This window comes from Pleurodeles waltl, chromosome 11 (genome assembly GCF_031143425.1).
Source record: "Pleurodeles waltl isolate 20211129_DDA chromosome 11, aPleWal1.hap1.20221129, whole genome shotgun sequence".
In the NCBI taxonomy this organism is placed as follows: domain Eukaryota; kingdom Metazoa; phylum Chordata; class Amphibia; order Caudata; family Salamandridae; genus Pleurodeles; species Pleurodeles waltl.
The window spans coordinates 85974645-86002449 of NC_090450.1; the positions used below are offsets into that span (position 1 = coordinate 85974645).

Here is a 27805-nt window from a genome sequence, read left to right on the forward strand (position 1 = left end):
AACGAAGAGATAACTGCACTGACCTAATCAGGTATCAATAATGGCTCTAGCAATTACATGCATCTGCTTTCCCCCCAACAAAAGACACAGGAGTGCTTTGAAATGAAAAACACGGTTCTTAATGTATAACCTTGCCTCCCCCCCACAATACAAAGGAGAGTGAAACCAGAAACACTCGGAGACCTTCTCGGATACCTGGATCCTAGACTAGCATATACTTAGGCACCTCGACACTAGGGTACAGAGAACCAGTCAGCTACATACACTACTTCTAGGCACTCTGACCATGCACGCTTTCTGATATACACATTTAAACTTTACTGGGAATATCGGTTAGATTTTGCTAATCCCATACTGTTACAGGATGTGACTATCAGTTGTGTGAACCCTACTCAAAGGCAGCAGTCTTGTAGGGGGTGTACATGGTGGACAGACACCTCCATTGGAGGAACCAGCTTCTTACTGTACGGAGAGTCAGTAGGGTTCCATCGAGAACTCAGCAAAGTATTAGTACATCAAGAAGAAACGCACGAAGCCAAGAACGCGTTTTGTCTAGACTTCGTTGGAACTTCCAGCTAGCACTCCGTTAGTTTAGGAAAAGGGTACCATAGATTTAAACACCAAAGGCTATGCGCAAAGGCTGCGGATGAAGGAACCGCTCTTCAGGAATGTTTGGTAGTCTGCAAACTCTAACAGCTGCCTTTCTTGAGCATCTCCAAGGATAGAAAATCATGATCTTAGCTGCATCCATACCAAACGTTTTGCAAAAAAGCCGTTTTCTTCTCAAGCGAGGATTTAAGCGCTAAAACAGAAGCCAAGCTTGCAGTCTAAGCAACTGTGCAGATCACATTTCAGTAACTATTACAATACTTCTGTGTGCATACAGAACTGGAGAACGGGCGGTATATTCTTGTCGAGTGAGATTTTGGATCCTAAATGGAAGGTATAAAGACAGTGAGCAATGTTTTTTTTAACAACGTGTAAACCTCACAGGAAGGGAGTGTGGTAAGAGAATACTGAAAGCGGCACTGCTTCGTGTAATTCAAGATGCATCCGTGAAGTTCAATTTGCCATGTAGCCAACGATCTCACACGCTGAACAGCAGCGCCATCTAGTGGTTCAAACACTAACGGTAGGCAATCCGGCAGCACCAAGGACAGCATTCACTTTCAAGCTCTCTATGAAACAGCTGAAGTAAATTAATATTTGAACGTGTAATTTACACCGCAAGCAAGTAGGGTGTCTGCATTTATTTTCTGCAGGCAGTGTGTAAACTTGTAGACTCGGCACTGAAAGTTAAATATCTAAGTATTATTAAAGCAATCAACTTTAGAAAAAAAAAAACACTCACCAACGGTGAGGGTGCTCAACATGTAAAGGAGTATCACCTTCTGCACTTCACAACATCACAACTTTGTTACATATGGAATGGTTTCTTACCTGTAACTCCAGTTCTCTCGTAGGGGTATTTCCATGATAGTCATAAGCATTGAATAGTTCCGCGCGCCTGCGGGGACCCCAGAGCACTGTTGTGAAGTATATTCTTAAGTGCAAATACCAACCCTTTGAAAAAAGGTTTGTCAAAAAACACTTAAGAATAACACTGTGCAGCCTATGTGAACAGCTACACAGGCCAAATTGTTAAAAGAAAAAACAGTTATAGTGTAAATTCACGTTTAAACATCTATTTATTTTATAAATATATTAACAAATACATTCTCATATTTTATTTACACCTCTCATGAGAATAAAACAATGCAGGGCAGTGTAGCCCATAGGCTGCCATTATACAGAATGAAAATAGAGCTGTGCCTTTAAGAAAGTAAAGTCTTCCTGTTTCCCATCATGCACAGCGAAAGGCAGTTGCCTCAGTTCTTTTTTGGAGGCTTGTAACCTGACCTGAAGAAACAAAACATTTGTTGGACTACCAACCTCGATAATATTCATGTTCTATGTCAACTCCACCGGGGAGGAGGGAGGGTTGCTTATGACTATCATGGAAATACCCCTACGAGAGAACTGGAGTTCCAGGTAAGAAACCATTCCTTCTCACGTAGGGGATTTCCATGTATAGTCATAAGCATTGAATAGAGTAGCAAGCCCATCCCCATAACCGCGGTGGAGTAGACAGAAGAATACTGAGAAAGCATGAATCATGCAAATAAATTCTTGAGCAAGGCCTGTCCAACCTGCGCATCTGCCCTAGCGTCTGTGTCAAGGCAGTAATGCTTAGTAAAGGTATGGACCGACTTCCAAGTGGCAGCCTTGCATATTTCTGCCAAAGGGACATTTCTCATCAATGCTGTAGTAGCTGCCTTCCCTCTAGTAGAGTGGGCTTTTGGCCTACCACAAAGGGATTTATTTGCTAACTGATAACATAACATTATACATGAAACAATCCACCTGGATAAAGATTGTTTAGACGTGCCCGACCCTGTTCTAACTGGGCCATAGTTAATAAAAAGCTGTTGTGATTTCCGTAAGCTTTTTGTACTGTCCAAGTTAAATTTCAAGACTCTCTTTACAACCAGAGAGTGCAGAGTTCTCTCAGCAGGAGTAGTTGGATTTTGAAAGAAAGTCGGTAATGAAATTGTTTGGTTCACATGGAAGTCGGAGACTAGCTTAGGTAAAAATTTTGGATGAGTTCTCATTACCACTTTCGCAGAATGAAAAACCGTGTAGGGTTCTTGAGCGCAAAGGGCCTGGATTTCGCTGACCCTACGCGCTGAAGTGATTGCCACTAGAAAAGCAGTTTTCCATGTGAGATGCTGAAGTGATGCCTTATGTATTGGCTCGAATGGAGGTAGCATCAGACGCGATAGGACAACATTCAGTTCCCATGGAGGAGATGGTCTTCTAATGGGAGGAAAAACCTTTTTTAAACCCTCCAGGAAGTCCTTAATAACTGGGATTCGAAAAAAGGAAGTTTGTGAGGGGCTCTTTCTGTATGCTGTTAGAGCCGCCAAATGTACCTTTATTGATGACAATTGTAAGCCCGATTTTGCCAAACTTAACAAGTATGGCAGAATAGACTCCTCTCCGCAGGATATCGGGTCAATGTTGTTGCCTAAGCACCACATGCAGAATCTCTTCCACTTGCTTGCATAAGTGGATCGTGTGGAAGGGCGCTTTGATTCTTTCAGGATTTCCATACAATCCTGAGGTAAGTTCAAGTGTCCATATTGCACTGGCTCAGGAGCCATGCTGCCAAACTCAACGATGAGAGGTTGGATGGGACATCTGCCCTCTTAACTTCGTGAGCAGGTCCGGACGATAAGGGAGCCTGATGTGTGGTTTGAGTGACCGGTGAAGAAGGTCTGGGAACCACCATTGGCGTGGCCATTCCGGAGCAATCAGGATCATTTTGGACTGAGCATTGGATAACTTCTGGAGGACCGCCGGAATCAGGGGAAGCGGCGGAAAGGCGTAAAGAAATGCTCCTGACCAGCTTATCCACAGGGCATTCCCCAGTGTCCCTGGATGGTAATATCTGGAGGCGAAGTTTTGGCATTTTTTGTTTTCTGGGGTTGCGAATAGATCTATAGAGGGGGTACCCCGTAGTGCGAAAATGGAATGAACGACGTCGTCGTGTAGAACCCACTCGTGGTTCTCGTCCATTACGCGGCTGAGAGCATCCGCTTGAACATTCTGGATGCCCGGCAGGTGAGTTGCTACTAGCGACATGTTCCTGGCTAGAAGCCAATGCCAGATTGTCTGAGCCTCTCTGGATAGAATCCTGGACCTGGTGCCTCCTTGTTTGTTTACGTAGTACATAGTGGCCACGTTGTCCGTCTGGAGAAGGAGAGTTTCCGCTCTCAGAGAGGGAAGGAAAGCTTTGAGCGCAAGGTGGACTGCGCGAAGCTCCAGCAGGTTGATATGATAGAGACTCTCTTTCTGTGACCACTTGCCTTGGACTCGAAGATGTTCCATGTGCGCTCCCCATCCGAGCAGTGACGCATCTGTTATGATGGTCTGAGCTGGAGGCCGATGTTGGAACGGAATCCCCACCAAGAGATTGTCGGGTAGACACCACCATTTGAGGGACTGTAGGGCGTGGGGAGAAAGGATGACTTTGCTCTCCCATTCGTTCATTAGTTGACTCCATTGATCCTCCAGGTTTTCCTGTAATGGTCTCATATGGAGGCGAGCATTGGGAACGAGATGGATACAAGACGCCATCGAGCCCAGTAGAGAAGCTATTACTCTTGCAGTGGTCTGCGGAGTCTCTTGCAGTTGTTTGCACTTTTGGAGAATCGATAATCGTCGTTCCTCCGAAGGAAACACCTTTCCTAGATTGGTATCTATAATGGCCCCTAAGTAATGCAACCTCTGAACAGGTGTTGCTGTGGATTTCAGGAGATTTACTTGAAGACCTAACCTCTGCAACAGCTGTAGAGTCCATTTGAAATGTTGTTGTGCCTCTAGATAACTGGAGGCCTTTATGAGCCAATCGTCTAGATAGGGGTAGACAAATATTCGATGTTTCCTCAAGTGGGCGGCTACCACCGCCATGCATTTGGAAAAAGTCCTCGGCGCTGATTTGAGGCCGAAGGGCAGAACCGCAAATTGGTAATGACGTTTTCCGACGGTGAACCTTAGGAATTTTCGATGTTTCTTGGTCACCGGAATATGAAAGTAAGCGTCATAAAGGTCTATTGCACAGAGCCAGTCGCCCCGACGAAGATGTGGTTAAATTTGGTGCAAGGATAGCATCCTGAATTTCTCTTTGCGAATCCACTTGTTTGCTGTCCTTAGATCTAAAATGGGACGAAACTCTTGCTTGTCTTTTTTGGGCACAAGGAAATACCTCGAATAAATCCCCTTCCCTTGTTGGCTGATCGGGACGGGTTCTATGGCTCTTTTTTGTAATAGAATGGTGACTTCTAACTGAAGAGCTTCGAGGTGTCGGCTGGTTGTTTTGGGTGGAACAGATGGTGGAGGGCTGGTGAATCTGAGAACGTAACCATGTCTCACAATATTCAATACCCAGGCGTCTGTTGTGATGCGTAGCCACTCGTCCAGATGATTTGAGATACTTCCCCCTACCGGAGTGGATAACGGAGGAGGGGGAAGCGAAGATTCAGGGCTTCGACGCAGGAGCCTGTCGAGTTGCCTGAGTTTGAGGTGTTGAACGACCCCTTGTCGACCTTCGTTGTGTGGAAAAAAACCCTATGATGCTGCTGCTGTTGCTGTTGCTGGGGACGTGAAGACATCCAATGTGGAGTCTGATACCTGTGGGTGAACAGTCTTCGTTGATATGGGCGGAATACCTTTCGCTGTTCTTTCGGTCGTTCCATGCCTACTGCTTTCAGGGTATCCAGCTCAGACTTCATCCTAGCCATCTCGTCATCGGCATGAGAGCCAAACAAAGTGGAGCCTGAGAAAGGTAGATTTTGTATTCTCTGCTGTGCTTCAGGTTTAAGCGATGTAAGTCGCAGCCATGCATGTCTCCTGAGCGCTATTCCGTGAGCATAGTTATGTGCGGATAGTATCGAAGAATCCACTGCAGCACTTATAACTTGGTTAGAAACCATAGCTCCCTCGCCCACGACCTCCAGGAAATCTTCCCTTTTGTCCTTAGGAAGATGCTCCGCAAACTGCAGTACAGTCCCAGAGGGCTCGATCATATCTCCCTAATAGAGCAGTGGCACTGGCTGCTTTCATGGTGATGGATGCAGTAGAGCATACTTTTCGTCCTGCAGCATCGATCTTTCTGCTCTCTTTATCTGGAGGTGAAGAGGAAGACGGTGACGTAGAATGCAATTTCTTTGCTGCCACTATAACCACTGAGTCCGGTACTGGGTCCGACCTCAAGAATAGAGGATCTTGTTCTGGTGGACGGTATTTTTTAATAAGTCTGGAAGGAGCAGACTTTGTTGCGGCCGGTGTAAGAAAAATGTCCATTGCCGGTTCAATAAGACCCGGAACCAGTGGAAGCAAAGGTCTTGAAGATGTCCTGTGATGCAAGGTCTCGAAGATTACTGACGTCGATGGAGCTGGCACCGCCAGCGGGATATTCAGTTTGGTTGCCCCTCGCACCAAGACCTCCTGGAATGTATTCACATCATCTATGGGGGACACTCTCGGGGACGGTGAGTCCGATAGAGTTGGAGAGTAGTCCCGTGTAGACGAAGAAGAATGTCTATGATGTGAATGCTGAGATCTCTGCGATTCAGGACGATGGTGCAGAGAGGAAGAAGAACGTCTAGAAGAATGTCCAGAACGCCTGACAGATCGCGTTGGAGTCCTCGGAACAGGCTCTGAAGGAGGAGCCGGAAGAGGAGCCGTAGGTGTTACCGGTGTCTGCGGCAACGGCGACTGCCGAGGCGAGAGCTGTGGAGACGCTGGGAGCAGGATAAGTGAGGCCGAGGATTCCGATGTTGTATAAACCCTTCTAGGCCTCTTTGATTGTCGTCTCGACGTCGACACACTCCTCGACGTCGAAGAGTGGTGACGGCGACTTCTGGACGTCGATTCCTCTCGCCGTGGAGAACCCCTCGACGACGACCCTCGACGTCGTTGTGGTGACGGCGAACGTCTCTGACGGCGAGTACACTCTCCCGACGTCGATCGTCCTCGCCGTGTCGACGGCGAGCCTGACTCGGATCTCCTCGACGTGGATCGTCCTCGCCGTGTCGACAGCGATCCAGATCCTTTCGACGCTGTGTGTCCACGTCGTCTCGACGGCGAAATGGTTGTCGACGGCGAGCGATATCTTTTTCTCGCCGGCGACCCACTCCTCGAAGGCGAACATGTTGGCGCCGTTCCCTGTTTCGACGTCGACGCCCTCGACGTCGTCGGAGACCTGTGCCGTTTTTCAGCAGGTCTGGTAGGAGTTATAGAGGAAACAGATTGAGCCCTGGTAGAAGCCTGACCTTCTCCTCGCTCTGTGATGGAATGGCCACTTTTTCTTCTGTCCTCTCTCGCCTGAAGTCGGATTTTCTCTCTATCACGAAGAGTTCTTCTGGAGAAGGTTTTACAGATGTCACATGACTCTGGTTTGTGGCTGGATGGAAGACAAATTATGCAGACCCTATGTGGATCTGTTGTAGCCTTTTTTCTGCCACAAGAAGGACATTTGTCAAAAAGTGAAGGCATTTCTAAACTAGAAAAACCTCAAAATTCTGTCAGAATTTAACAGAAACTAGTAGGAAATGATCACTCAATGTTAAAAACGTCGAGTGAAATTGAAATTCAAAAGATTTTCAATGAATTTATGTCACAAAAAACTTTGTGAGGTAGAGCTCAATGCTTCAGGGTCCTGTCAGAAGGAGCCGGAAAAAAGAACTGAGGCAACTGCCTTTCGCTGTGCATGATGGGAAACAGGAAGACTTTACTTTCTTAAAGGCACAGCTCTATTTTCTTTCTGTATAATGGCAGCCTATGGGCTACACTGTCCTGCATTGTTTTATTCTCATGAGAGGTGTAAATAAAATATGAGAATGTATTTGTTAATATATTTATAAAATAAATAGATGTTTAAACGTGAATTTACACTATAATGAAAATGTCACTTACCCAGTGTACATCTGTTCGTGGCATTAGTCGCTGCAGATTCACATGTTGAGCACAGTCCGCTGCCTGGTGTTGGGCTCGGAGTATTACAAGTTGTTTTTCTTCGAAGAAGTCTTTTTTGGTCACGGGACCGAAGGACTCCTCCCTCTTCGGCTCCATTGCGCATGGGCGTCGACTCCATCTTAGATTGTTTTCCCCGCAGAGGGTGAGGCTGGAGTTGTTTGCTATAAATAGTGCCCATGCAATGGAGTGAATACGTATGTACATAAAAAGTTTATAATAATTATTTACAAATGTACAAATGTTTAAGATTCAAGATTTACTTCTAAACGGCTACAGGCTTCCCGGGGAGGCGGGAGGGCACATGTGAATCTGCAGCGACTAATGCCACGAACAGATGTACACTGGGTAAGTGACATTTTCAGTTCGATGGCATATGTTGCTGCAGATACACATGTTGAGCATAGACTATAAAGCAGTTACCTCCCCTAAAAGCGGTGGTTTAGCCTGTAGGAGTTGAAGTAGTTTGGAATAATGTTCTTAGTACAGCTTGGCACACTGTAGCTTGTTGTGCATTTAGTACATCTACACAGTAGTGTTTAGTAAATGTATGAGGCGTAGACCAGGTTGCAGCCTTACATATTTCGCTCATAGGAATGTTTCCTAGAAAGGCCATTGTAGCACCTTTCTTTCTGGTTGAGTGTGCCTTTGGTGTAATAGGCAATTCTCTCTTGGCTTTAAGATAGCATGTTTGAATACATCTGACTATCCATCTAGCAATGCCTTGTTTAGAGATTGGATTTCCTATGTGTGGTTTTTGAAAAGCTATGAACAGTTGTTTTGTTTTCCTGATTAACTTTGTTCTGTCAATGTAGTACATTAGTGCTCTTTTGATGTCTAATGTATGTAGTGCCCTTTCAGCCACGGAATCTGGCTGTGGGAAGAACACTGGTAATTCTACTGTTTGATTTAAATGGAATGGCGAGATTACTTTTGGTAGAAATTTTGGATTTGTTCTTAGAACTATTTTATTTTTGTGTATTTGGATAAATGGTTCTTGTATGGTAAATGCCTGTATTTCACTTACTCTTCTGAGGGATGTGATTGCAATGAGAAATGCGACTTTCCACGTTAAATATTGCATTTCACAGGAATGCATGGGTTCAAAAGGTGGACCCATGAGTCTTGTTAAGACGATGTTAAGGTTCCATGAAGGAACTGGTGGTGTTCTTGGTGGTATAATTCTTTTTAGCCCTTCCATGAATGCTTTAATAACTGGTATTCTAAATAGAGACGATGAATGAGTAGTTTGTAGGTAAGCAGATATTGCTGCGAGGTGTATTTTTATAGATGAAAAAGCGAGGTTTGCTTTTTGCAAATGTAGTAAGTATCCCACTATGTCCTTTGTAGAGGCATGCAATGGTTGGATTTGATTGGTATGGCAGTAGCAAACAAATCTTTTCCACTTAGATGCATAGCAGTGTCTAGTGGAAGCTTTTCTAGCTTGTTTTATGACCTCCATACATTCTTGTGTGAGGTCTAAGTGTCCGAATTCTAGGATTTCAGGAGCCAAATTGCTAGATTCAATGATGCTGGGTTTGGATGCCTGATCTGTTGTTCGTGTTGTGTTAACAGATCTGGTCTGTTGGGTAGTTTGACATGCGGTACTAGTGAAAGGTCTAGTAGAGTTGTATACCAAGGTTGTCTTGCCCATGTGGGTGCTATCAGTATGAGTTTGAGTTGGTTTTGACTCAATTTGTTTACTAGATATGGAAGGAGAGGGAGAGGGGGAAAAGCGTATGCAAATATCCCTGACCAACTCATCCATAGAGCATTGCCTTGTGATTCGCGGTGTGGGTACCTGGATGCGAAGTTTTGGCATTTTGCGTTTTCTTTTGTTGCGAACAAATCTATCTGGGGTGTTCCCCAAATTTGAAAGTAATTGTTCAGAACTTGGGGGTGAATTTCCCATTCGTGGACTTGTTGGTGATCTCGCGAAAGGTTGTCTGCTAGTTGGTTTTGGATCCCTGGAATAAATTGTGCTATTAGGCGAATGTGGTTGTGAATCGCCCACTGCCATATTTTTTGTGTTAGGAGACACAATTGTGTTGAGTGTGTTCCTCCTTGTTTGTTTAAATAATACATTGTTGTCATGTTGTCTGTTTTGACAAGAATGTATTTGTGTGTTATTATGGGTTGAAAGGCTTTTAACGCTAGAAATACTGCTAAGAGTTCTAGGTAATTTATATGAAATTTTGTTTGGTGTACGTCCCATTGTCCTTGAATGCTGTGGTGATTGAGGTGTGCTCCCCACCCTGTCATGGAAGCATCTGTTGTTATAACGTATTGAGTCACTGGGTCCTGAAATGTCCGCCCTTTGTTTAAATTGTTGCTGTTCCACCATAGAAGCGAGAGGTATGTTTGGCGGTCTACCAACACCAGATCTAGAAGTTGACCCTGTGCTTGTGACCATTGTGATGCTAGGCACTGTTGTAAGGGTCGCATGTGTAGTCTTGCGTTTGGGACAATGGCTATGCATGATGACATCATGCCTAGAAGTTTTAGCACAAATTTTGCTTGTATCTTTTGGTTTGGAAACATAGCACTTATTACCCTGTGGAATGCTTGAACTCTTTGTGGACTTGGAGTGGCAATTCCTTTTGATGTGTTGATGGTTGCCCCTAGATATTGTTGTGTCCGACACGGTTCAAGGTGTGACTTTGTATAGTTGATGGAGAAACCCAGTTTGTGAAGGGTTTGTATGACATATGTGGTGTTTGTGCACTTTTACTGTGTTGGTTTTGATTAGCCAATCGTCTAGGTAAGGAAACACATGTATTTGTTGTCTCCTGATATGTGCTGCTACTACTGCTAGACATTTTGTGAATACTCTTGGTGCAGTTGTTATTCCGAATGGCAACACCTTGAATTGGTAATGTATTCCTTTGAATACGAACCTTAGGTACTTTCTGTGAGAAGGATGCATCGGTACATGAAAGTACGCATCTTTTAGGTCTAATGTGGTCATGTAATCTTGCTGTTTGAGCAGTGGAATGATGTCTTGTAGTGTGACCATGTGAAAGTGGTCCGATATGATGTAGGTATTTAGTGTCCTGAGATCTAATATTGGTCTTAATGTTTTGTCTTTTTTTGGAATTAGAAAGTACAGGGAGTAAACTCCTGTTTTTTTTGTTGTACTGGTACTAACTCTATTGCATGCTTTTGCAGTAGTGCTTGAACTTCTAGTCCTAAAAGTTCTAAATGTTGTGGTGACATTTTGCGTGTTTTTGGAGGGATGTTTGGTGGGAATTTGTGGAATTCTATGCAATAGCCATGTTGGATTATTGCTAGTACCCAATTGTCTGTTGTAATCTGCTGCCAAGATTGGTAGAATTGGCTTAGTCTTCCCCCCACTGGTGTTGAGTGAAGGGGTTGTGTGACTTGAAAGTCACTGTTTAGGTGGAGGTGTTTTTGGAGTCTGGAATCTTCCCCTACTCCTTGGGAATTGACCCCCTCTATATCCCCTGAAATTTCCCCTTTGGAATGAACCCTGATATGGTGTGGTTCTTGTTTGTTGGCTGGTGGTGTCTGTGGGTTGGCCACGAAACCCCCCTCTAAATGGCGTTTTTCTAAAAGAGCCTCTGCTCTGCAGGGAGTAGAGTGCGCCCATGGCTTTGGCCGTGTCTGTGTCCTTTTTAAGTTTTTCAATGGCTGTGTCCACTTCAGGGCCAAAAAGTTGTTTTTCGTTGAAGGGCATATTAAGGACAGCCTGCTGGATTTCAGGTTTGAACCCTGAAGTGCGGAGCCAAGCGTGTCTCCTTATGGTGACAGCAGTGTTGACTGTTCTTGCTGCAGTATCGGCTGCGTCCATTGAAGAGCGGATTTGATTGTTTGAGATCGTTTGTCCCTCTTCAACTATTTGCTGCGCCCTTTTTTGGTATTCCTGGGGAAGATGGTCTATGAGAAGTTGCATCTCATCCCAGTGTGCGCGGTCATATCGGGCTAGCAGCGCTTGAGAATTTGCGATGCGCCATTGGTTGGCTGCCTGTGATGCGACTCTTTTTCCTGCCGCATCAAATTTTCGGCTTTCTTTGTCAGGAGGTGGGGCGTCGCCAGATGTATGGGAATTTGCTCTTTTGCGAGCTGCCCCTACTACTACGGAGTCAGGTGGTAACTGCGAAGTAATAAACACTGGGTCTGTGGGTGGTGGTTTGTATTTCTTATCCACCCTTGGGGTGATGGCTCTTGATTTTACGGGCTCTTCAAAAATTTGTTTTGCGTGCCGTAACATCCCTGGTAGCATTGGTAGACATTGATATTGGCTATGTGTAGCCGAGAGGGTGTTAAATAAAAAATCATCCTCTATAGGATCGGAATGCAGTTGGACATTGTGGAATTCTGCTGCCCTAGCCACCAGTTGCGAGTATGAGGTACTGTCCTCTGGCGGTGACGGCTTTGTGGGGTATGAATCGGGATCATTGTCCGGCACTGGGGTGTCGTATAGGTCCCAAGCGTCTTGATCCTGATTATCTTGACTTATAGTAGTTTGCGCTGGTGAGTGCATTTGTGGCGGTGTTTGTGCCGGCGATGCCTGTTGTGGTGGAGAGGTCGGAGGCGTGACTTTTTTAACCACTTTGGCTTGTGTTTGTGCGTCATCCTTGAGAAATCCGATCCTTCTTTTTCTCATTATTGGGGGAAGGGTTGATATCTTCCCTGTGTCTTGTTGGATGTACAGTCTCTTTTGTGTGTAGTCTGATTCTACACTTTGGAGCTCTTGTCCAAATCTGTGCATCTGGCCACTTATTCCTTGTTCCTCTGTGTAGGAAGGAGGTGTGGAACTTTTCGGCGCCGAGAGTGAATCTTTTTTCGGCTTCGGTACCGAGTGAATTTTTGTGGCTTTCGGCAGTGTGTCTCGGTGCCGATGTTTTTCGGTGCCGGCATCTTGTTTTTGCTTCTCGGAGCCGCTATCTCGGCTCCGAGGTTGCTCCATGGCGGTCCCTCGACCGGAGTCGGGTGTCTTCGCTATGGGCGTGCCCTTTTTCGGCGCCTTCGACGGCTCGCCGGTTTTATGGGTCGAGCCATGGCCTGTTGGCAGTGGCGTCCCCTGGGCTTTTGTTTTTTCGATGGTTTTTATTTTCGACGTCTTACTCACTGTTTGTTGTTGTTGTTCGACGTCGGAGTCTCCGGATTCTGAGTCCGGAACCGAGAATGTTTCCTCTTCGTCGTCGAAACGTTGTTTTGTCGGCGTGGACGCCATTTGTAGACGCCTGGCTCTTCGGTCCCGGAGTGTTTTTCTGGACCGGAAGGCTCGACAGGCCTCACAGGTATCCTCCTTGTGCTCGGGGGACAAGCACAAGTTACAGACCAAGTGCTGATCTGTATAAGGATACTTACTGTGACATTTTGGGCAGAAACGGAACGGGGTCCGTTCCATCGGCTTCGATGTCGCACGCGGTCGGGCCGACCAGGCCCCGATGGGGGAATCGAAGCTACCCCAAAGTCTTCCGATGATCGGTGTCGATGTACCTAACTATCCCGATACCGAACGGAACAATACCGACGCTTTCTTCCGAGATTCTGACTAACTTTCCGAACCGAAACACGAAGCGAAAAGGAATACGTCCGAACCCGACAGCGGAAAAAAACAATCTAAGATGGAGTCGACGCCCATGCGCAATGGAGCCGAAGAGGGAGGAGTCCTTCGGTCCCGTGACCAAAAAAGACTTCTTCGAAGAAAAACAACTTGTAATACTCCGAGCCCAACACCAGGCAGCGGACTGTGCTCAACATGTGTATCTGCAGCAACATATGCCATCGAACCTGTTTTTTCTTTTAACAATTTGGCCTGTGTAGCTGTTCACATAGGCTGCACAGTGTTATTCTTAAGTGTTTTTTGACAAACCTTTTTTCAAAGGGTTGGTATTTGCACTTAAGAATATACTTCACAACAGTGCTCCGGGGTCCCCGCAGGCGCGCGGAACTATTCAATGCTTATGACTATACATGGAAATCCCCTACGAGAGAAATGTATTTCAAGCCTCTCGTGGATGCAACATATAATAAGAAATAAAACATCCCAATTCAAATCAAAAGGACGGGACGTGACTGCTGACATAAAGGTAACGTTCCTAGAGGTCGTGGCTAAAATTAGATATGCAGCAATCCAAATTAAATAAATTACATACTTGCCAGGTCTCCCCATAATAACACTGCCAAAGACTTATTTACTTCAAAGTGAGCACCAGAACGAGAAACGCAGGCAGATTCAAGCCAAGCCACGTGGAGAACACGAGTCTCCTCTATGCCACGCACGGTTATTAACAGAATTACATGAAGGGCACGTTACAGTTATAATCTCGCAGGACAGGCCTCTGCTGGAAGCAAAGATTTCAAAAGGTACTACCTGCAGCCAAGCAAGGTAGAATCTGAAAGGTGAAATCCTGCTAGGGGTGTGTGGTGTTATTAGTGTCAACAGCAGATGTAGAATATGTTCTTTTCACTGCCTTTATGTCAACGCAGAGGAAACCAAAAGTTGTTTTTCGCTGTTGTGGCGTCACTCAGAAAGCGCGCGCTCTCCTGTTCTTCTACTGTCACCCGTGAGGCTGCAAGGCCCAGGAGTGGAAGCGCGAACGCTGGTCTGCCCCCTAACTCACTCTGGCCCTCTTACACGTCGCTGCTGGCAACAGAAGGTGGGAGAATTTAGGGGGAGCCCTAGTGCAGCTTAAGCCGTGGTTACCTGCAGATCTGTAAGGAGTAAGGTCCTTAATGTCAGAAAAAGCGTCTTCATTCATAACATGGCCTCAGCAAAACGGGCTTAATGGTAACCCGTAACAGAGTGAAAACTACATCCCAATGAGCTCGGTCGTTCAGTCTTTAGAACCCGAATCTGAACTTTGGCTGTCAAGTGATTGTTTAAAGTTTTCTCACATCCGGTCTGTGAAGTGCAGCAAAGGTGTCAAAAGGCCATCAAAAATAAACCGGCAAAATAACATCCGTCTTTCTTACAAAACATTGATAACTCTGGAGAATTCTACTATCACACGTAAGTACAAAGGCCATCAGCGAAAGCCTATCATTTACTGCTCACCGTACAAGTCAAAGCAAAAAGTCTTTGGTGCGCAGTGTTTTAACCAAGTTACGATCACAGCCACATATTCGTGTAGCGATGTCCGCACCCACCAAGACCGTCATGGAATCCCTTCGAACACTCACAATTACCGGAGATGAATGTCTTTCCAACCGCAATAAGTGAGCTCAAACAAGAACCTAACTAGAGCCCAGACAGTTTAGACCTATAAGGCTAATATAGCATGCCGCTTAATTGGGTAAAACACACAACTACCTACACCTCCATCTAGCATCCTGTCAAAAAGTCCGTCCCTATAACAAAAGGCTAGACTGAAGGTCCTTTGGCCGGCTGAATTATAGCCATACGAAAGAGAAACGTCCCAAATATCTAAAACAGTAAGTGCCAAATTAAGAGATTTAATGGTGGGGAGAAGCATCCCAGCACAGATTAAGCCACCCTTTTATGGAGACAGAAATATGTCAATGGTAGAAGAAATTAGTCTGCATAGCAAACCATAGTGAAGGATCGTTCACAAATCTGCAACTACAAAAAGTGAGAATTTGAAAAACTCTTTTCAATCTGTTTTTAAATGGGGCGCTGTGATTTCTGGTCTACAGTTCGTATGATTCACGTAAAGTTTTACAGGCACTGTTTTTAGCCTCAGCTGACTATGAAACGGCCTTTCGGATTATCACGCCAAGTAAAGAACTATCTCTCCGATTAACCGAGGGGAGGATTCTAATAACATTTAATGTTCTTGCTTAGTTAGTGTGGCGTGGAGGTATTCAGTTGCTTTCAATCATTTGGTATGTAGGTAACTCCAGTGGATTTGCTACAATATTTCCCGCTGGCAACCCATAACAGTTCTGACTGCAGTGTCTCTTCTGCCATCAATGATCAGGCCAAGCACTCATGACAAAATGTTATCAGATGTTAAGATCACTAGGATGGGTTAGGCATTCTGAACAAACTAGACAGGGTTCTAGCTCTCCATACCATGTCCCCACTCTGGCACCAAGGAAGATGAAAAAGGGCTCCCAGCTAAGTAAAATCCTAAACTACACATCACATGGGGTGGAAGGTACCCAGGACCGTAGAATGTACAATGTGAGGGGGAGCCCTATGACTCTATAGCGTTACGTAAGCTCCTACGTTGCACTACGTAATTGTTTATAACTGGAACCTTTTGTGATGTAACAAACACGAGTTTCCATTTCGAATAATAAAACAATTTCTGCAAGTGGATCATGACGGGGATGAGATTCCTTGGCAATTTAACCAACAGCTAAAAAGAAGGTTGAGTGGAAAGGAGGGGGTGCTCACTTGACATAAAGCCACCCCCTATTCCCTTTCAACATAAGCGGTGCCGCAGAACCTCTGGTGTACAGCATCTGAACAATACTGTACCTGATGGATCTAATGAAACTCCTCCTGTATCTTCCACCTGATCAAGTACAAATGGTTTCTACTGGATTGAGTTGAGATATGGGTCTGGCCATTAATCCATACATTTTCTATCCAATTTAGACTACATTTAACACCCAATCAACCAACTCCATACAGTTCTGAATATTTCATTAGGGCATATGAGATGAAAATAATGATGCAGCTAAAAAAATAAGCTAAAAGGGAATAGTCACTTTCTTCCGCATCTTGGTTCACTGTGACCTCACAATTACCTCTCGGGGTGATACTATGTCCAAGACATATTATTCCATTTGAGACAGAAGGGGGGATTAATGCCCTACTGAGGTGCTCTCAGATGATCATAACAGTCAATGCTTTAATTTATGGTAGTTTGAATGATGAGAATTTTAGTAAAGCTAAGACTTTCATAATTTGTACTCTGAAAGTTTCGCCGTTTGCAGATTGCTCATGCCAACTCTGTCAGGACCTGAAGATCCCATAGCCCTAGAACTGAACCAACCAAACAGGGTTACAGTCAGAAAATTATACATTTTTAAAGCCCCACATGTTTTGTACGATATGTGCTGCCACCTGTGATAACTTTCTAGAGGGAGTATTTCCAGGATTTAAGATAGATATTCAACCCTCTATTTACAAATTTATAATTTTACTGTGTCCAGAAACCTTTGTAGGTAGCTCCATTCATGGGCCAAGTGTCCCAGACGATGAATAGTTTGCCACTTTATTTTGGTTATATTTCAGCTTGTGTACGGGTTTGTAGATCATTGAATAGCTCGCTTTTTATTCAAATACAATCAGATCACTTGCCAAAAGGTGCTCTTATTTCTGATGTACCCTGCCCTGCCATGTCTATAAGTGAAAGTTTGTTCTTAATTGTAATGCATAACTACGTCTATTTGCCAAACAGCAATATCTTTTGAAACGGACATGATACAAATGTTAAAGATTAAAATGGAATCAGCAATTCAAGTGTCAAAATGCTATAAATCAACAACCTCCTACAAGAGAGACAATTTGTAACTGGATGATATATTTCACATTAGAGTCCTTCCACTAGACTGCAGGAATTTTGTGTTCGAGGGCTAGAATAGCAGCTACAAAATGAGCCATACCCATATTCAGCTCTGAAATACAAGTACATTTAAAAAAGGAGCCTATGTCCCATTTTATAACTTAAAAATAATATTACCCTTAATTACAGTGATGACGGGAGAGGGGTGGGGTAAAGGGAAAACGAAAGCAAACTGCCTGAGACAGGACCCCTTAAAATCCCCTCAGCTCGACAACTGCCTTAGTCCTGGTGTAGAATAGGAGAAAGTAAGACTACAACTTCAAGTAGGCTAACATTCCCACGCACAGAACCTTGAAGGTCTTCTATTTGGAGCGGAAGGGATCCGTAAAGAGTCTCTAAAACCATAATTAAACAGTAGGTATGCATGTAACCGGGGGGAGGGGGGGTCATAACCATCCCTCAAGGAATCTTTTTAGCTCATGTATTTCACACAGCTTGCTTGAAACGTTATCAACATTGTAGACAACCATAGGAAGCTGCAACACATTCCTTTTACATCTTTAAAAAAACTATAACACATATCAAATTCTGCCAACAGGAAGTATTACACTACCCTGCTTTCACACATCAACTTAGGGTGCCAGGCCATTTAACGGATGGAAACAAAGGCTTAAGAGACGGGAATGCGTTTTATAAACAATTGCATCACTTAAGCAGTCCTACATAGTATGTCCCTAGCTAAAGACACTACTGAGCAAGCCCAATTTACAGTTCAGAAACTGAGGCAGAGAGAGAGAAAAAAAAATTCTTGCAACGAACTACTCATTGTTGACACAGTTTAAAGTCCACTTTCATGTCAAGGTGCAACCAAAGGCTGTTAGGCACTAATAAATGGAAAAGAACACACAATGCGTGAAATAATCGTTTCTTACCTGTAACTCCAGTGCTCTCATAGGGGAATTTCCATTAAAGTCATAAGCACAGAATAGTGACACCAACGTGTGGGAACCCTGGAGCACTTTTTCATAATATAACTGCTTAAGTGTAGATGTTTGTCTTTATTCAGGAAAGCCTGCAGAGTCACTTGAGAAAGAAAAATATTATGCAGCTTGTAGGAACAGGCTACAACAGCCCAACTGTTCATCTTGTACTAAAAAAAAAAAAAAAAAAAAAAAAAGGGGCCAGGAAATACTAACTGTATATAATGTCATGATGTTTTTGTAAAAGCAGCATAAATATATTTCACAAACCCTTTATTTGGTAGAGTAGAGAAATTAAGTAAAGCAGGGCAGTGCAGCCCCATAGGATGCCATTATATGAGTTAAATTAAGAGGCTGTGCCTTTAAGAACCCTGGGACCACTAGTATCCCATCATGCTGAGCAGTTGGCCGTTGCTTCAGTTCTATCTAAGCGATGAGTGATATTTAGGTTCACTGGTTACTTCTGTCCACTTCACCGCGGAGAGTTGCTTATTACTATTATAGAAATTCCCCTACGAGAGAACTGGAGTTACAGGTAAGAAAGTGTTCCTTCGCTCATAGGAGATTTCCATTTAAAATCATAACCACTGAACAGATTAGCAAGCCCATTCCTACTTAAAGCGGTGGAGAAGACAGAGTGAACTGAGGTTGAGTTTTAAAGCAAACAGATTTCAGAGTGAGACCTGTCCTACTTGAGTGTCTGCTCTGACATCAGAGTTCAGGTGTTAATAATAAACAATAGGTTCCCTCTGAGCGGGGCCACTGAACCAGTCAAGTACTTGGAAATCTGGCTCAGCAGGAACCTGAATTAATTATGGGCTGCCAACGATGGCCGAGCAATGTCCTGGTTAGAGTAAAAGGTGGCCTCCAGGAGCTTGCATCCTCTGTCACTCACTGGCAGAATTGCAGTCGCTAAGATGGTGGTCCTACCGAAGTTCCTCTATTTACTAATCTCCCTATACCGCTCACGTGTCATTTTATGAACAAACTGCGCTCTTTGATGATTTCCCTGGTCTGGGCGGGCAAGCAGTCTTGTATATCATGGGATTTACGAGCAGGGGGAGCCAGCAGAATCTGATATGGATTTATAGTGCCAACTGTGCCCAGGCACAGTTTGCCCACTTCTGGATTCACCCTGTCCAATACATACCCCATGCAGCCTGAGCACGACTTGATATGACCTGACAGGTTGCCCAGAGCACTTTATTATGACCCCCCCCCCCCCCCCAATGCCGGCACTTGGGCATAGACAAAGTGGCCTGCACTAATCTGGTGGGGCATGCATTACCCACTAAACTTACACACAAACCCTTTATGCCCTCTCGATGCCACTGCTTGACCAGCCAAGCATGTCATTAACATGTAAAACCGAAGGGTGCACCAGGCTGCAAAACATGCTGTTGACTACGATGGCCTCCCTATACCCTGACAGCCAATTATTTGCTCCTGAGCGGGCCCTACAGGCGCCCTACGATACAACGGTGTACAGACTGACTTTTTTTCAGATCCGGGCTGCAGCACGCTCCCAGAACGTTGACTTTCCTACTGCCCTGCTGGTGTTTCAGGCTTTAGAATTGCTATACTCTGCTCAATCCCTGCGTCGGCTTATTATGAGTTTATACCTTACTACACGGAATGAGGTCTCGTCCAGTCCCCCTGTAGCCAGAGAGAAGTTGGAACAAGATTTGGCTATGCCCCTTTCTGATGATAAATGGAAGTACTGCTGTGCTCATATCCATGCCTTCACCCCCAATTACCAATTGTGGCCGATTCATCTTAAAATCCTACATCGGATTTACCATACCCCGGTGCGACTTCATCGTATGGGGCTCCGCGCAGACTCGGCTGCCCACAATGTCATGCTGCAGACTTCTTACATTCTGCCTGGGGCTGCCCAGAGATTCAGGAATACTGGCAAAATATGTTTGATGTTATGGTGGCAGTGATGAGCCAAGTTATCTCTAGCAACCCCCTATTGCCTTGTTAGGGTGCGTCAAGCATTTGAGGGCAGAAGTCAGGAGGTTAGTGGGCATGCTGCTCCTACTGGCTAAACGTGCTGGGGTGGAGGAGAGTCCCACAGGTCGCCGACTCGTTAAAATATGTGGCCTATTGTCGGGAACAGCTACATTTATTCTGGGAAATGATGCCAGTAAACATACACATATGGAGTTCATTGCTAAATTTCTTGAAAGCATAGACAGCAATACCAACACAGACTATAGAATGAAGTAATATTAGTGGTGTATACAGAGTGTTGTGGGGTGAAGACCGGTTGCCACAGATGTTTGGGATATATACGTAACAGGCAGGAGTGTACTGTATCCCCCCTTCCCTATGGTAATGCCCTCCTCTCCTATGTTGTGATCCGGTCCAAGTTTCTATCAGCTTTAAAGCTATATGGATCGTGACACCACTATATAAGCGGCAAACTGATATGTGTCTACTTCTTAATGTGGAAACTCCGAAATGTAATATTACTGAAGTGGTGCACTGGAATTTTTATGGACTATCATGTTATCTTATGTTTGCTGTTGTGTTATATGCAAAATTAATAAAAAAAAAAAAAAATGAAAAAAGATAAATTTGCTTGATCATGGATGTCTCGTGTCCTATCGAGAGAGAATTTCAAAACTTTCCTCACATCCAAGGAATAAAGAGTTTTTTCAGGTGGAGTAAAGGAATTATGAAGGAATGGAGGTAATGATATTGTCTGATTAACATGGAAATCCGAAATAACCTTAGGGAGGAATTTCAGGAGAGTTCTCAACCACTCTGCTAGAGTGGAAGACTGTGTATGGTTTGTGGTAAAGCGCTTGGATCTCACTAACACTGCAAGCTGATGTTACTGCTGCAAGAAAAGTTCTGTTCCAAGAAATAGACGAGAGTGTACAATATTAAGCTCCCAGGAAGGAGAAGGATGGACAATGGGGTGTTTTTTTTTGGGGGGGGGGGGGGAGGAGACTTACAGGGTTGTGCCTTCTTCATCCCTTCTAGAAAATCTTTGATGACGGGGATTTTGGAAACCGTTTTGTGAAGAACATTTTCTGTAGGCAGCATGGGCTGTCAGATGAACCTTTAAAGAAGAGAATTGCAAGCCAAATTTTGCCAAATGGATTAAGTATGAAAAATGACATCTTCCTGGCAAGACATAGGGTCCACATTGTTAGAGAAACACCAAATGCAAAATCTCTTCCACTTGAAAGCATATGCGGAACGTGTTGAAGACCACCTAGCCTCTCGGAGGACATCCATACAGTCCTGTGACAGATTCAAGTGTCCATACTGCACTAGCTCAGGAGCCATGCCACCAAATTCAAAGAGGAGAGACAGGATTGTACCATCTGGCATCCAAACTTCTTTAGCAGGCCCTTTCTGCATGGCTGCTTTACATGTGGACGGATGGACCGGTGAAGGAGGTTGGTGAACCACCACTAACATGGCCACTACGGACCTATTAGGATCATCTTGGCTCCCAAGGTGGACAGCTTCAATAGGACTGATGGAATATGGGGAATCAGCAGAAAAGCATAAAGAAATCTGCCAGACCAGCTGATCCATAGGGCATTTCCCAGTGTCCCTGCCTGGAAGTAACACAAGGCAAAGCTTCAGCATTTTTTGTTTTCTGCAATGGTTAATAGGTCAAAGTCAGGGGTGCCCCAAAGTTGAAAGAGGTTTTGTACGACATCGTTGAGTACGACCCACTTATGACTTTCTTGTAGAATTCTGCTGCAGGAGTCTGTTTGAGCATTTTGCACACCTGGAAGGTGAGTTGCAACGATCATTAGGTCCCTGGCTGTTAGGCATTTCCGGATTGTTTGGGCCTCATCTACCAGGGGCCTGGACATCGTCCCTCCCTGCCTGTTGAGACAGTAAATGGTGGTTGTATTGTCCGTCTGAACAAACAGGAAGTGGGATCTGCATGACTGGTTCAGCACTAGATGGCCTCGCATAGCTTTAGGGGATTGATATATGTTGTCTCTCTCTGTCACCATTTGCCCTGGATTTTGAGGGGATTCATGTGGGCTCCCCATTCCAGCAGTGAGGCATCGGTCAATACTCTTTGAGGAGGAACCTCCTGATGAAGACATCCCTCAATGCAGGTTCTTTGGATAGCACCACGGTTGCACATGGCCCTTTTTACAGGGTCATCCCCAATCTTTTTGGCTCCTTCCTCCTAATTTTTCTGACCAGTTTCGGTTGGCTTTAGGACTCTGGCAATTTACCACAGCCAAACAGTGTTAACATGTATATGCTCTTGGTGTCAATTATACTGTTGATTGGTTTATCCATGATGGTATATTTGATTTACTGAAGTCCCTAGTAAAGTGCACTAGAGGTGCCCAGGGCCTGTAAATCAAATGCTACTTTTCGGCCTGCAGCAATGATTGTGCCCCCCACCTAAGTAGCTCTGTAAACGTGGCTCAGACCTGCTACCGTAGTGTCTGTATGTGCAGTTTTAAACTGCCAATTCGACCTGGGAAGTGTACCTTCTTGCCGGGCCCAAAACCTTCTCTTTTGGTACATGTAAGGCACCCCTAAGGTAGTCCCTCGGTAGCCCCATAGGCATGGTGGCGTGTATTTAAAAGGTAGGACATGTGCTGGTGTGTTTTACATGTCCTAACAGTGAAATACGGCCAAATTTGGATTTCACTGTTGCAAGGCCTATCTCCCTCATAGGTTAACATGGGGGATGCCTTCAAATAACTTTAAAGCGCAAAGTCCCTTTGAGGACAGATAGAAATATGGAGTTTGAGGTCCCTGAACTCACAATTTAAAAATACATCTTTTAGTTAAGTTGAATTTTAGATTGTGAGTTTGAAAATGCCACTTTTAGAAAGTAGGATTTTTCTTGCTTAAACCATTCTGTGACTGTCTGTTTGTCCGGGTCAGTTTGACAGTTGGGCTGTTCACATCTCTCCTCTACACAGTGACACAAAAGGTAGCTGGGGTGTAGCCTGCATATCCTGATGAGCCATCTGAGCTAGAGTGGAGGGAAGAGTGGTCACTTACACCTGAAAGGTGGAGCTATCAACTTCAAGGAACTGTAATTTTGAGTAAATCTTGCAGAAATACTGTATGGTGGATTTTAATCATATTTGGCCTTGTTTTATATAGATAAATATTGGTTATTTTTCTAAAACTGGTGTGGTGTCCTTTTTGTAGTGTCTTCATTTATTACTGTGTGTACGTGTAAATGCTTTACACATTGCTTCTGAGATAAGCCGGACTGCTTGTGCCAAGCTATCAAGGGAGGTGAGCAGGGGTTATCTGAGCAGCTATCTCCCTTATCCGGACTAGAATGAGGGTTCCTACTTGGACAGGGTGCAAACCGACTGCCAACTAGAGATCCCATTTCTACCCACCATCATTTCAGGGACAGTTTTACATGACGGGATAAGTCTATCCTGTCTTCCCATTTGCCTGTCAGTTTGTCCCACTGGTCCTCTAGACATTCTTGCAGAGGTCGCATGTCGAGACGGACATTCGGTATGAGGAAGCTGCAGGAGACCACTGAGCCAAGGAAAGAGGATACAGTTCTCACCACTGGACAGGAAGCTGTTATGAGAGAGTGACTCTTCCGAAGGATCGATAAGCGTCTCTTCTCCAAAGAGGTGCCCCTCTTGCCTGCATTGTATAGATGGAGGCTCCCAGATAATGTAAGGTTTGAACCAGAATAGACGTTGATCTGGTGAGAATGATGTGAAGGCCTCCTTTGAAGGAGACTGCAAGTCCAGTTGTAGTGAAGCTAGGCTTCCAGAGATGTTAAAGCCTTGATTAGCCAATCGCCTAAGTATGGGTAAACAAATATTTTGTGCTTTCTGAGATGGACAGCCACCACTGCCATGCACTTTGAGAATGTCCTGGGTGCTGATTGAGACCAAATGGAAGTATTTGTACTGATAGTGGTCTTGCCCCATAATGAACCACAAGAACGTCCATCCAATGCTTTCTGCAAATTTGAATATGGAAGTATGCGTCTTCAAGGTTGATGGAACAGAGCCAATCCCCCTGGTGTAACTGGGAATAGATTTGGTGTAATGACAGCATCCGGAACTCTACTAGCCAAATACACTTGCTAGCTGTTTTGACATTGAGTACGAGTCTGAATTTGTTCTGGTCTTTCTTTTTCACCAGAAAGTACCTGGAATAAATGCCTGTTCCTCGTTGATGAGGAACGGATTCCACCACAAGCTTTTGTAAGAGGATTTTGACCTCTGACCATAATAGCAGGAGTTGGAAGCTGGACGGTTTCGGAGAGATGGATGGTGGAGGACTGGTGAGCCCGAGACAATATCCATTTTGTACAATATTCAGAACCCAGGCAGCATTTGAATTGTTTTGCCACTCTGCCATGTAACGAGATATGCTTCCCCCCACCAGAGTGGGTTACGGAAGAGGGAGAATTAATAGTTCTGAGTTTTGGCCCTAATGGTTGCTTGCCTCCTTGAGTGGGCTGCTGGGTGGACCTTCCCATAATTTTATCCCTTTGGTATGTTTGGGAAGGTCATTGGTGCTGCTGCTGTCCACCATCTTGTTGGCGTCCTTCAAACGACTGAGGGGTTTGAACCTTCTATGTATATACACGGAGTTGGTAGGGACAGAAAAGTTTTGTTTGCTCTCTGTGTCTCTCTAAGCCGACTGACTTAAAAGTCTCCATTTCTGCTTTCATTCATGCCATCTCATCATTTGTGTGACTTCTGAATAGAGAAGTACCAGAGAATGGGATGTTTAATATTCTGTGTTTGGATTCTGGGTTGAGGGATTTAAGGCAAAGCCAAGAGTGTCTTCTAAAAGCAACAGTACTCATGTGTCGCTAATAAGGAAGAGTCTGCTTCAGCACTAATAACTGGATTAAATACCATTAATTCTGCATTTAGGATTTTCATGAAGTCTTTCCTCTTATCTCTAGGGAGACGTTTCGCAAACTGGTGCCTGGATTTCCACAGTGTCCTGTCATATCTGCCTAGATGAGCAGTGGTGCTGGCTGCTTTCATAGTGGTTGCTGCCGTATGGCACACTTTACGACCCACGGAGTCTAACTTCTGACTTTCCTTACTGGGAGGCACTGTAGAAGTGTGAGTAGTGGCATGATGCTTTTTTTGCCACTACTACAATCACCTAGTCTGGTATAGGATCTGTTCAGAGGAAAGCAGGATCTTGCTCCAGGGGGTGATACTTATTCTGAAGCCTGAATGGATGGAATGGCTTAACTGAGGCTGGTGGCAGGAAGAGGTCCAAAGCAGGTTCAAAAAGGAGCTGGCACCAGAGGCAGCAAAGGCCTTGATGCTGACCTGTGTTGTAGAGTCTCAAAAATTACTGATATTGTTGGTGTTGGAGTCGACATGGGAATGTTAAGTTTCACCGCTCACCTCACCAGGGCCTCTTGAAATGTTATGACATCATCCACCGGTGATATGCATGGAGGTGGAGAGTCTGAAAGCGATGGGGAGTATTGTCCACTAGAAGTGGAAGATGTTTCCCTATGATGTCTTGATCAAAATTGTCGTGGAGAATGATGATGATAGCGGGAGCGCCTGGAAGAGGTAGAAGAGCGCTTTGAGCTGCAATGAGGGTACCTAGAATGATGGCATGATCGGGACCGAGATCTGGGTCCTGATGTGACCTTTGCCAGTGGAGTTGGAGGCAGTGGTGGTTAAGGCAGTGGAGAAAGCAATGGAGGATGAGGAGGGGCTGTAGGTGGAGGAGGAGGAGGAGGAGGTGCTGGAGAACATGGCTGGGCCCCTGAAGAACGGGAGCATGTTCTAGAGTACCCCAAATCAGGGGAGGAGTAGATACATAATCTTTCTCTTCTTGCCTCCTGTAGTATAGATGATGTTGAAAGGGTTCTCGACGGTAATCGCAGACTGCGTCTCGACATCGAAGTATGCCTTGACTATTATTTTCGACGGTGCCTCAATGTCAATCTGGATCTTAACGGTGACCATATTGATGGCCTCGTAGTTGATAAGCTCCTTGACGTCGAGCATGGTCTGCAGGTGTTATTGACATTGATACTACTTGCTTTAACGCTGATCTGCAGCGCTTTCTTGGTGTCAAACCTTGGATAGATGGCAAACTGGTAGGTGCTGTACCCCTCCTCAATGTTGATGCTCGCGAGGTCAACTGGGACCAATGGTGTTTTTCTACCATTTTCCTTCTGACACGCCTTCCAGAGACAGATATCAGGGTCCTGGTAGAGGTCTGACTTTCTCCTCACCCTGTGGTCCCACCTTCAAACTGCATCTATTGTCTTCTTTGCTCTTCGTTACCATGGAGACTAATCTTCTCCCTGTCCTTCGTGGTGCGTTTTGAAATGTTCCAGCAGTGGTGACAAGCCTCAGGAACATGACTTTCTGGGAGACAGAGAATACACACCTCAAGAGGGTCTGTTGTGGCCATTCTGAATTTATCAAAAGGAGAGGACATTTTTCTGTAAAAATACTTCTATTTTCAGTCAGTAGAAAACAGAAAAGGCCAGGGAGAGATTAAAACATCAAATGAAATGGTTGTCATCAAAATTCAGTTGAAAATTGAGGAAAAAAAAAAAAAACTTAAAGTGGCAGAGTTTAATGCTCCAGGGTCCTGTTAGCAAAAGTGGGGAGAGAAAAAAAAAAAAAAAAAAAAAGAACTGGAGCAACTGCCATCTGCTAGGCATGAGGGGATACTGGTGGTCCCTGGGTTCTTAAAAGCACAGCCTCTATTTTTAACTAATATAATAACAGCCTATGGGGCTACACTGCTCTGCTTTATCTCATCTCTCCAAAAGAGGATTTGTGAATGACATCTATGCTGTTTTTACAAACACATCATGAAACTATATAGGTATATAATCCCCTGGCCCTTCTTTCAGTTAAAGATAAATTGGGCCATTGTAGCATGTTCCTAAAGACTGACTAATATTTCTCTCAAGTGACTCAGCAGGCCTTCCTGGAGAAAGGCGAACATCTACATTTAAGAAGATATATTGTGAAACTGTGCTTCGGGGTCCCACACATGGGAGGGACTATTCAGTGCTTATGAATATAAATGTAAATCCCCTATGAGAGAAGCATACATATACAGATCTAATAAGAGCAATATTTGTTTCCCTCATAATTTTGGGATATACAGAAAACCATTAGAATTTTCATTGGCTAAAAATCCCCAGTTCACTGAAATGGTCTTATTCCTGTGCAGCCTGCATATAAATGACACATTAAATTGTTTCTCAGTATTAAGGTTTTGAAAATACACCAGTTTGGCAAACAATATATACTAACATAAACCTATACAGATGTTTATATCTATGAATACGTGTACACACAGAGCAACAGTTTGAAATATTGATGTACAGATGCAAGTTTTTTTTTTTTTTACTCCCTTACCTTTAATGGTGAAATGTGGGAATGAGAAACAAATCCATGCACGTTTTCGATCTGCGAAAGATTTTTTTCAGACACATGGACCAGCTCTGGGCCTCGTATCTCATTTTTGAGGTGTGGGGAGCTATGTTCCTGGGAAGAAGCATCATCATCCTGATATCGATATTTCTAAGGGGAAAAATAACACAATCAATGAGTGATTAACATTGAATAATTCATAAACATTGGTCTTCCAACCTCTATTCAACGATAGACCAGCAAGTGTTTATAAACGCACTATAATCTACACAGTAGGACAAAAACGTCCACATTGGGCTTAAATACATTCATTTTGCATGAAATGGTTATCACGATTACATATATCTAAGGCACTGGCACACCAGATTAGCAAATGTATGCCACCTGTGGTACAAAGCGAAAGTGTCATGGGCTTGACCTC

At 44.5% G+C, this 27805-nt stretch overlaps 1 protein-coding gene across 7 annotated transcripts in view; it reads right to left on the reverse strand.

Annotated features, from left to right (window-relative positions):
• The window catches only part of DLG1 (discs large MAGUK scaffold protein 1), a 953275-nt gene that overhangs the window by 673128 nt on the left and 252342 nt on the right, over window positions 1–27805 (reverse strand). For all 7 annotated transcript variants that reach the window (XM_069213151.1, XM_069213153.1, XM_069213149.1 and 4 more), the window contains one exon: window positions 27370–27534. In XM_069213151.1, the coding sequence (XP_069069252.1) occupies window positions 27370–27534 (165 nt within the window). The remainder of the gene's footprint in view (window positions 1–27369; window positions 27535–27805) is intronic.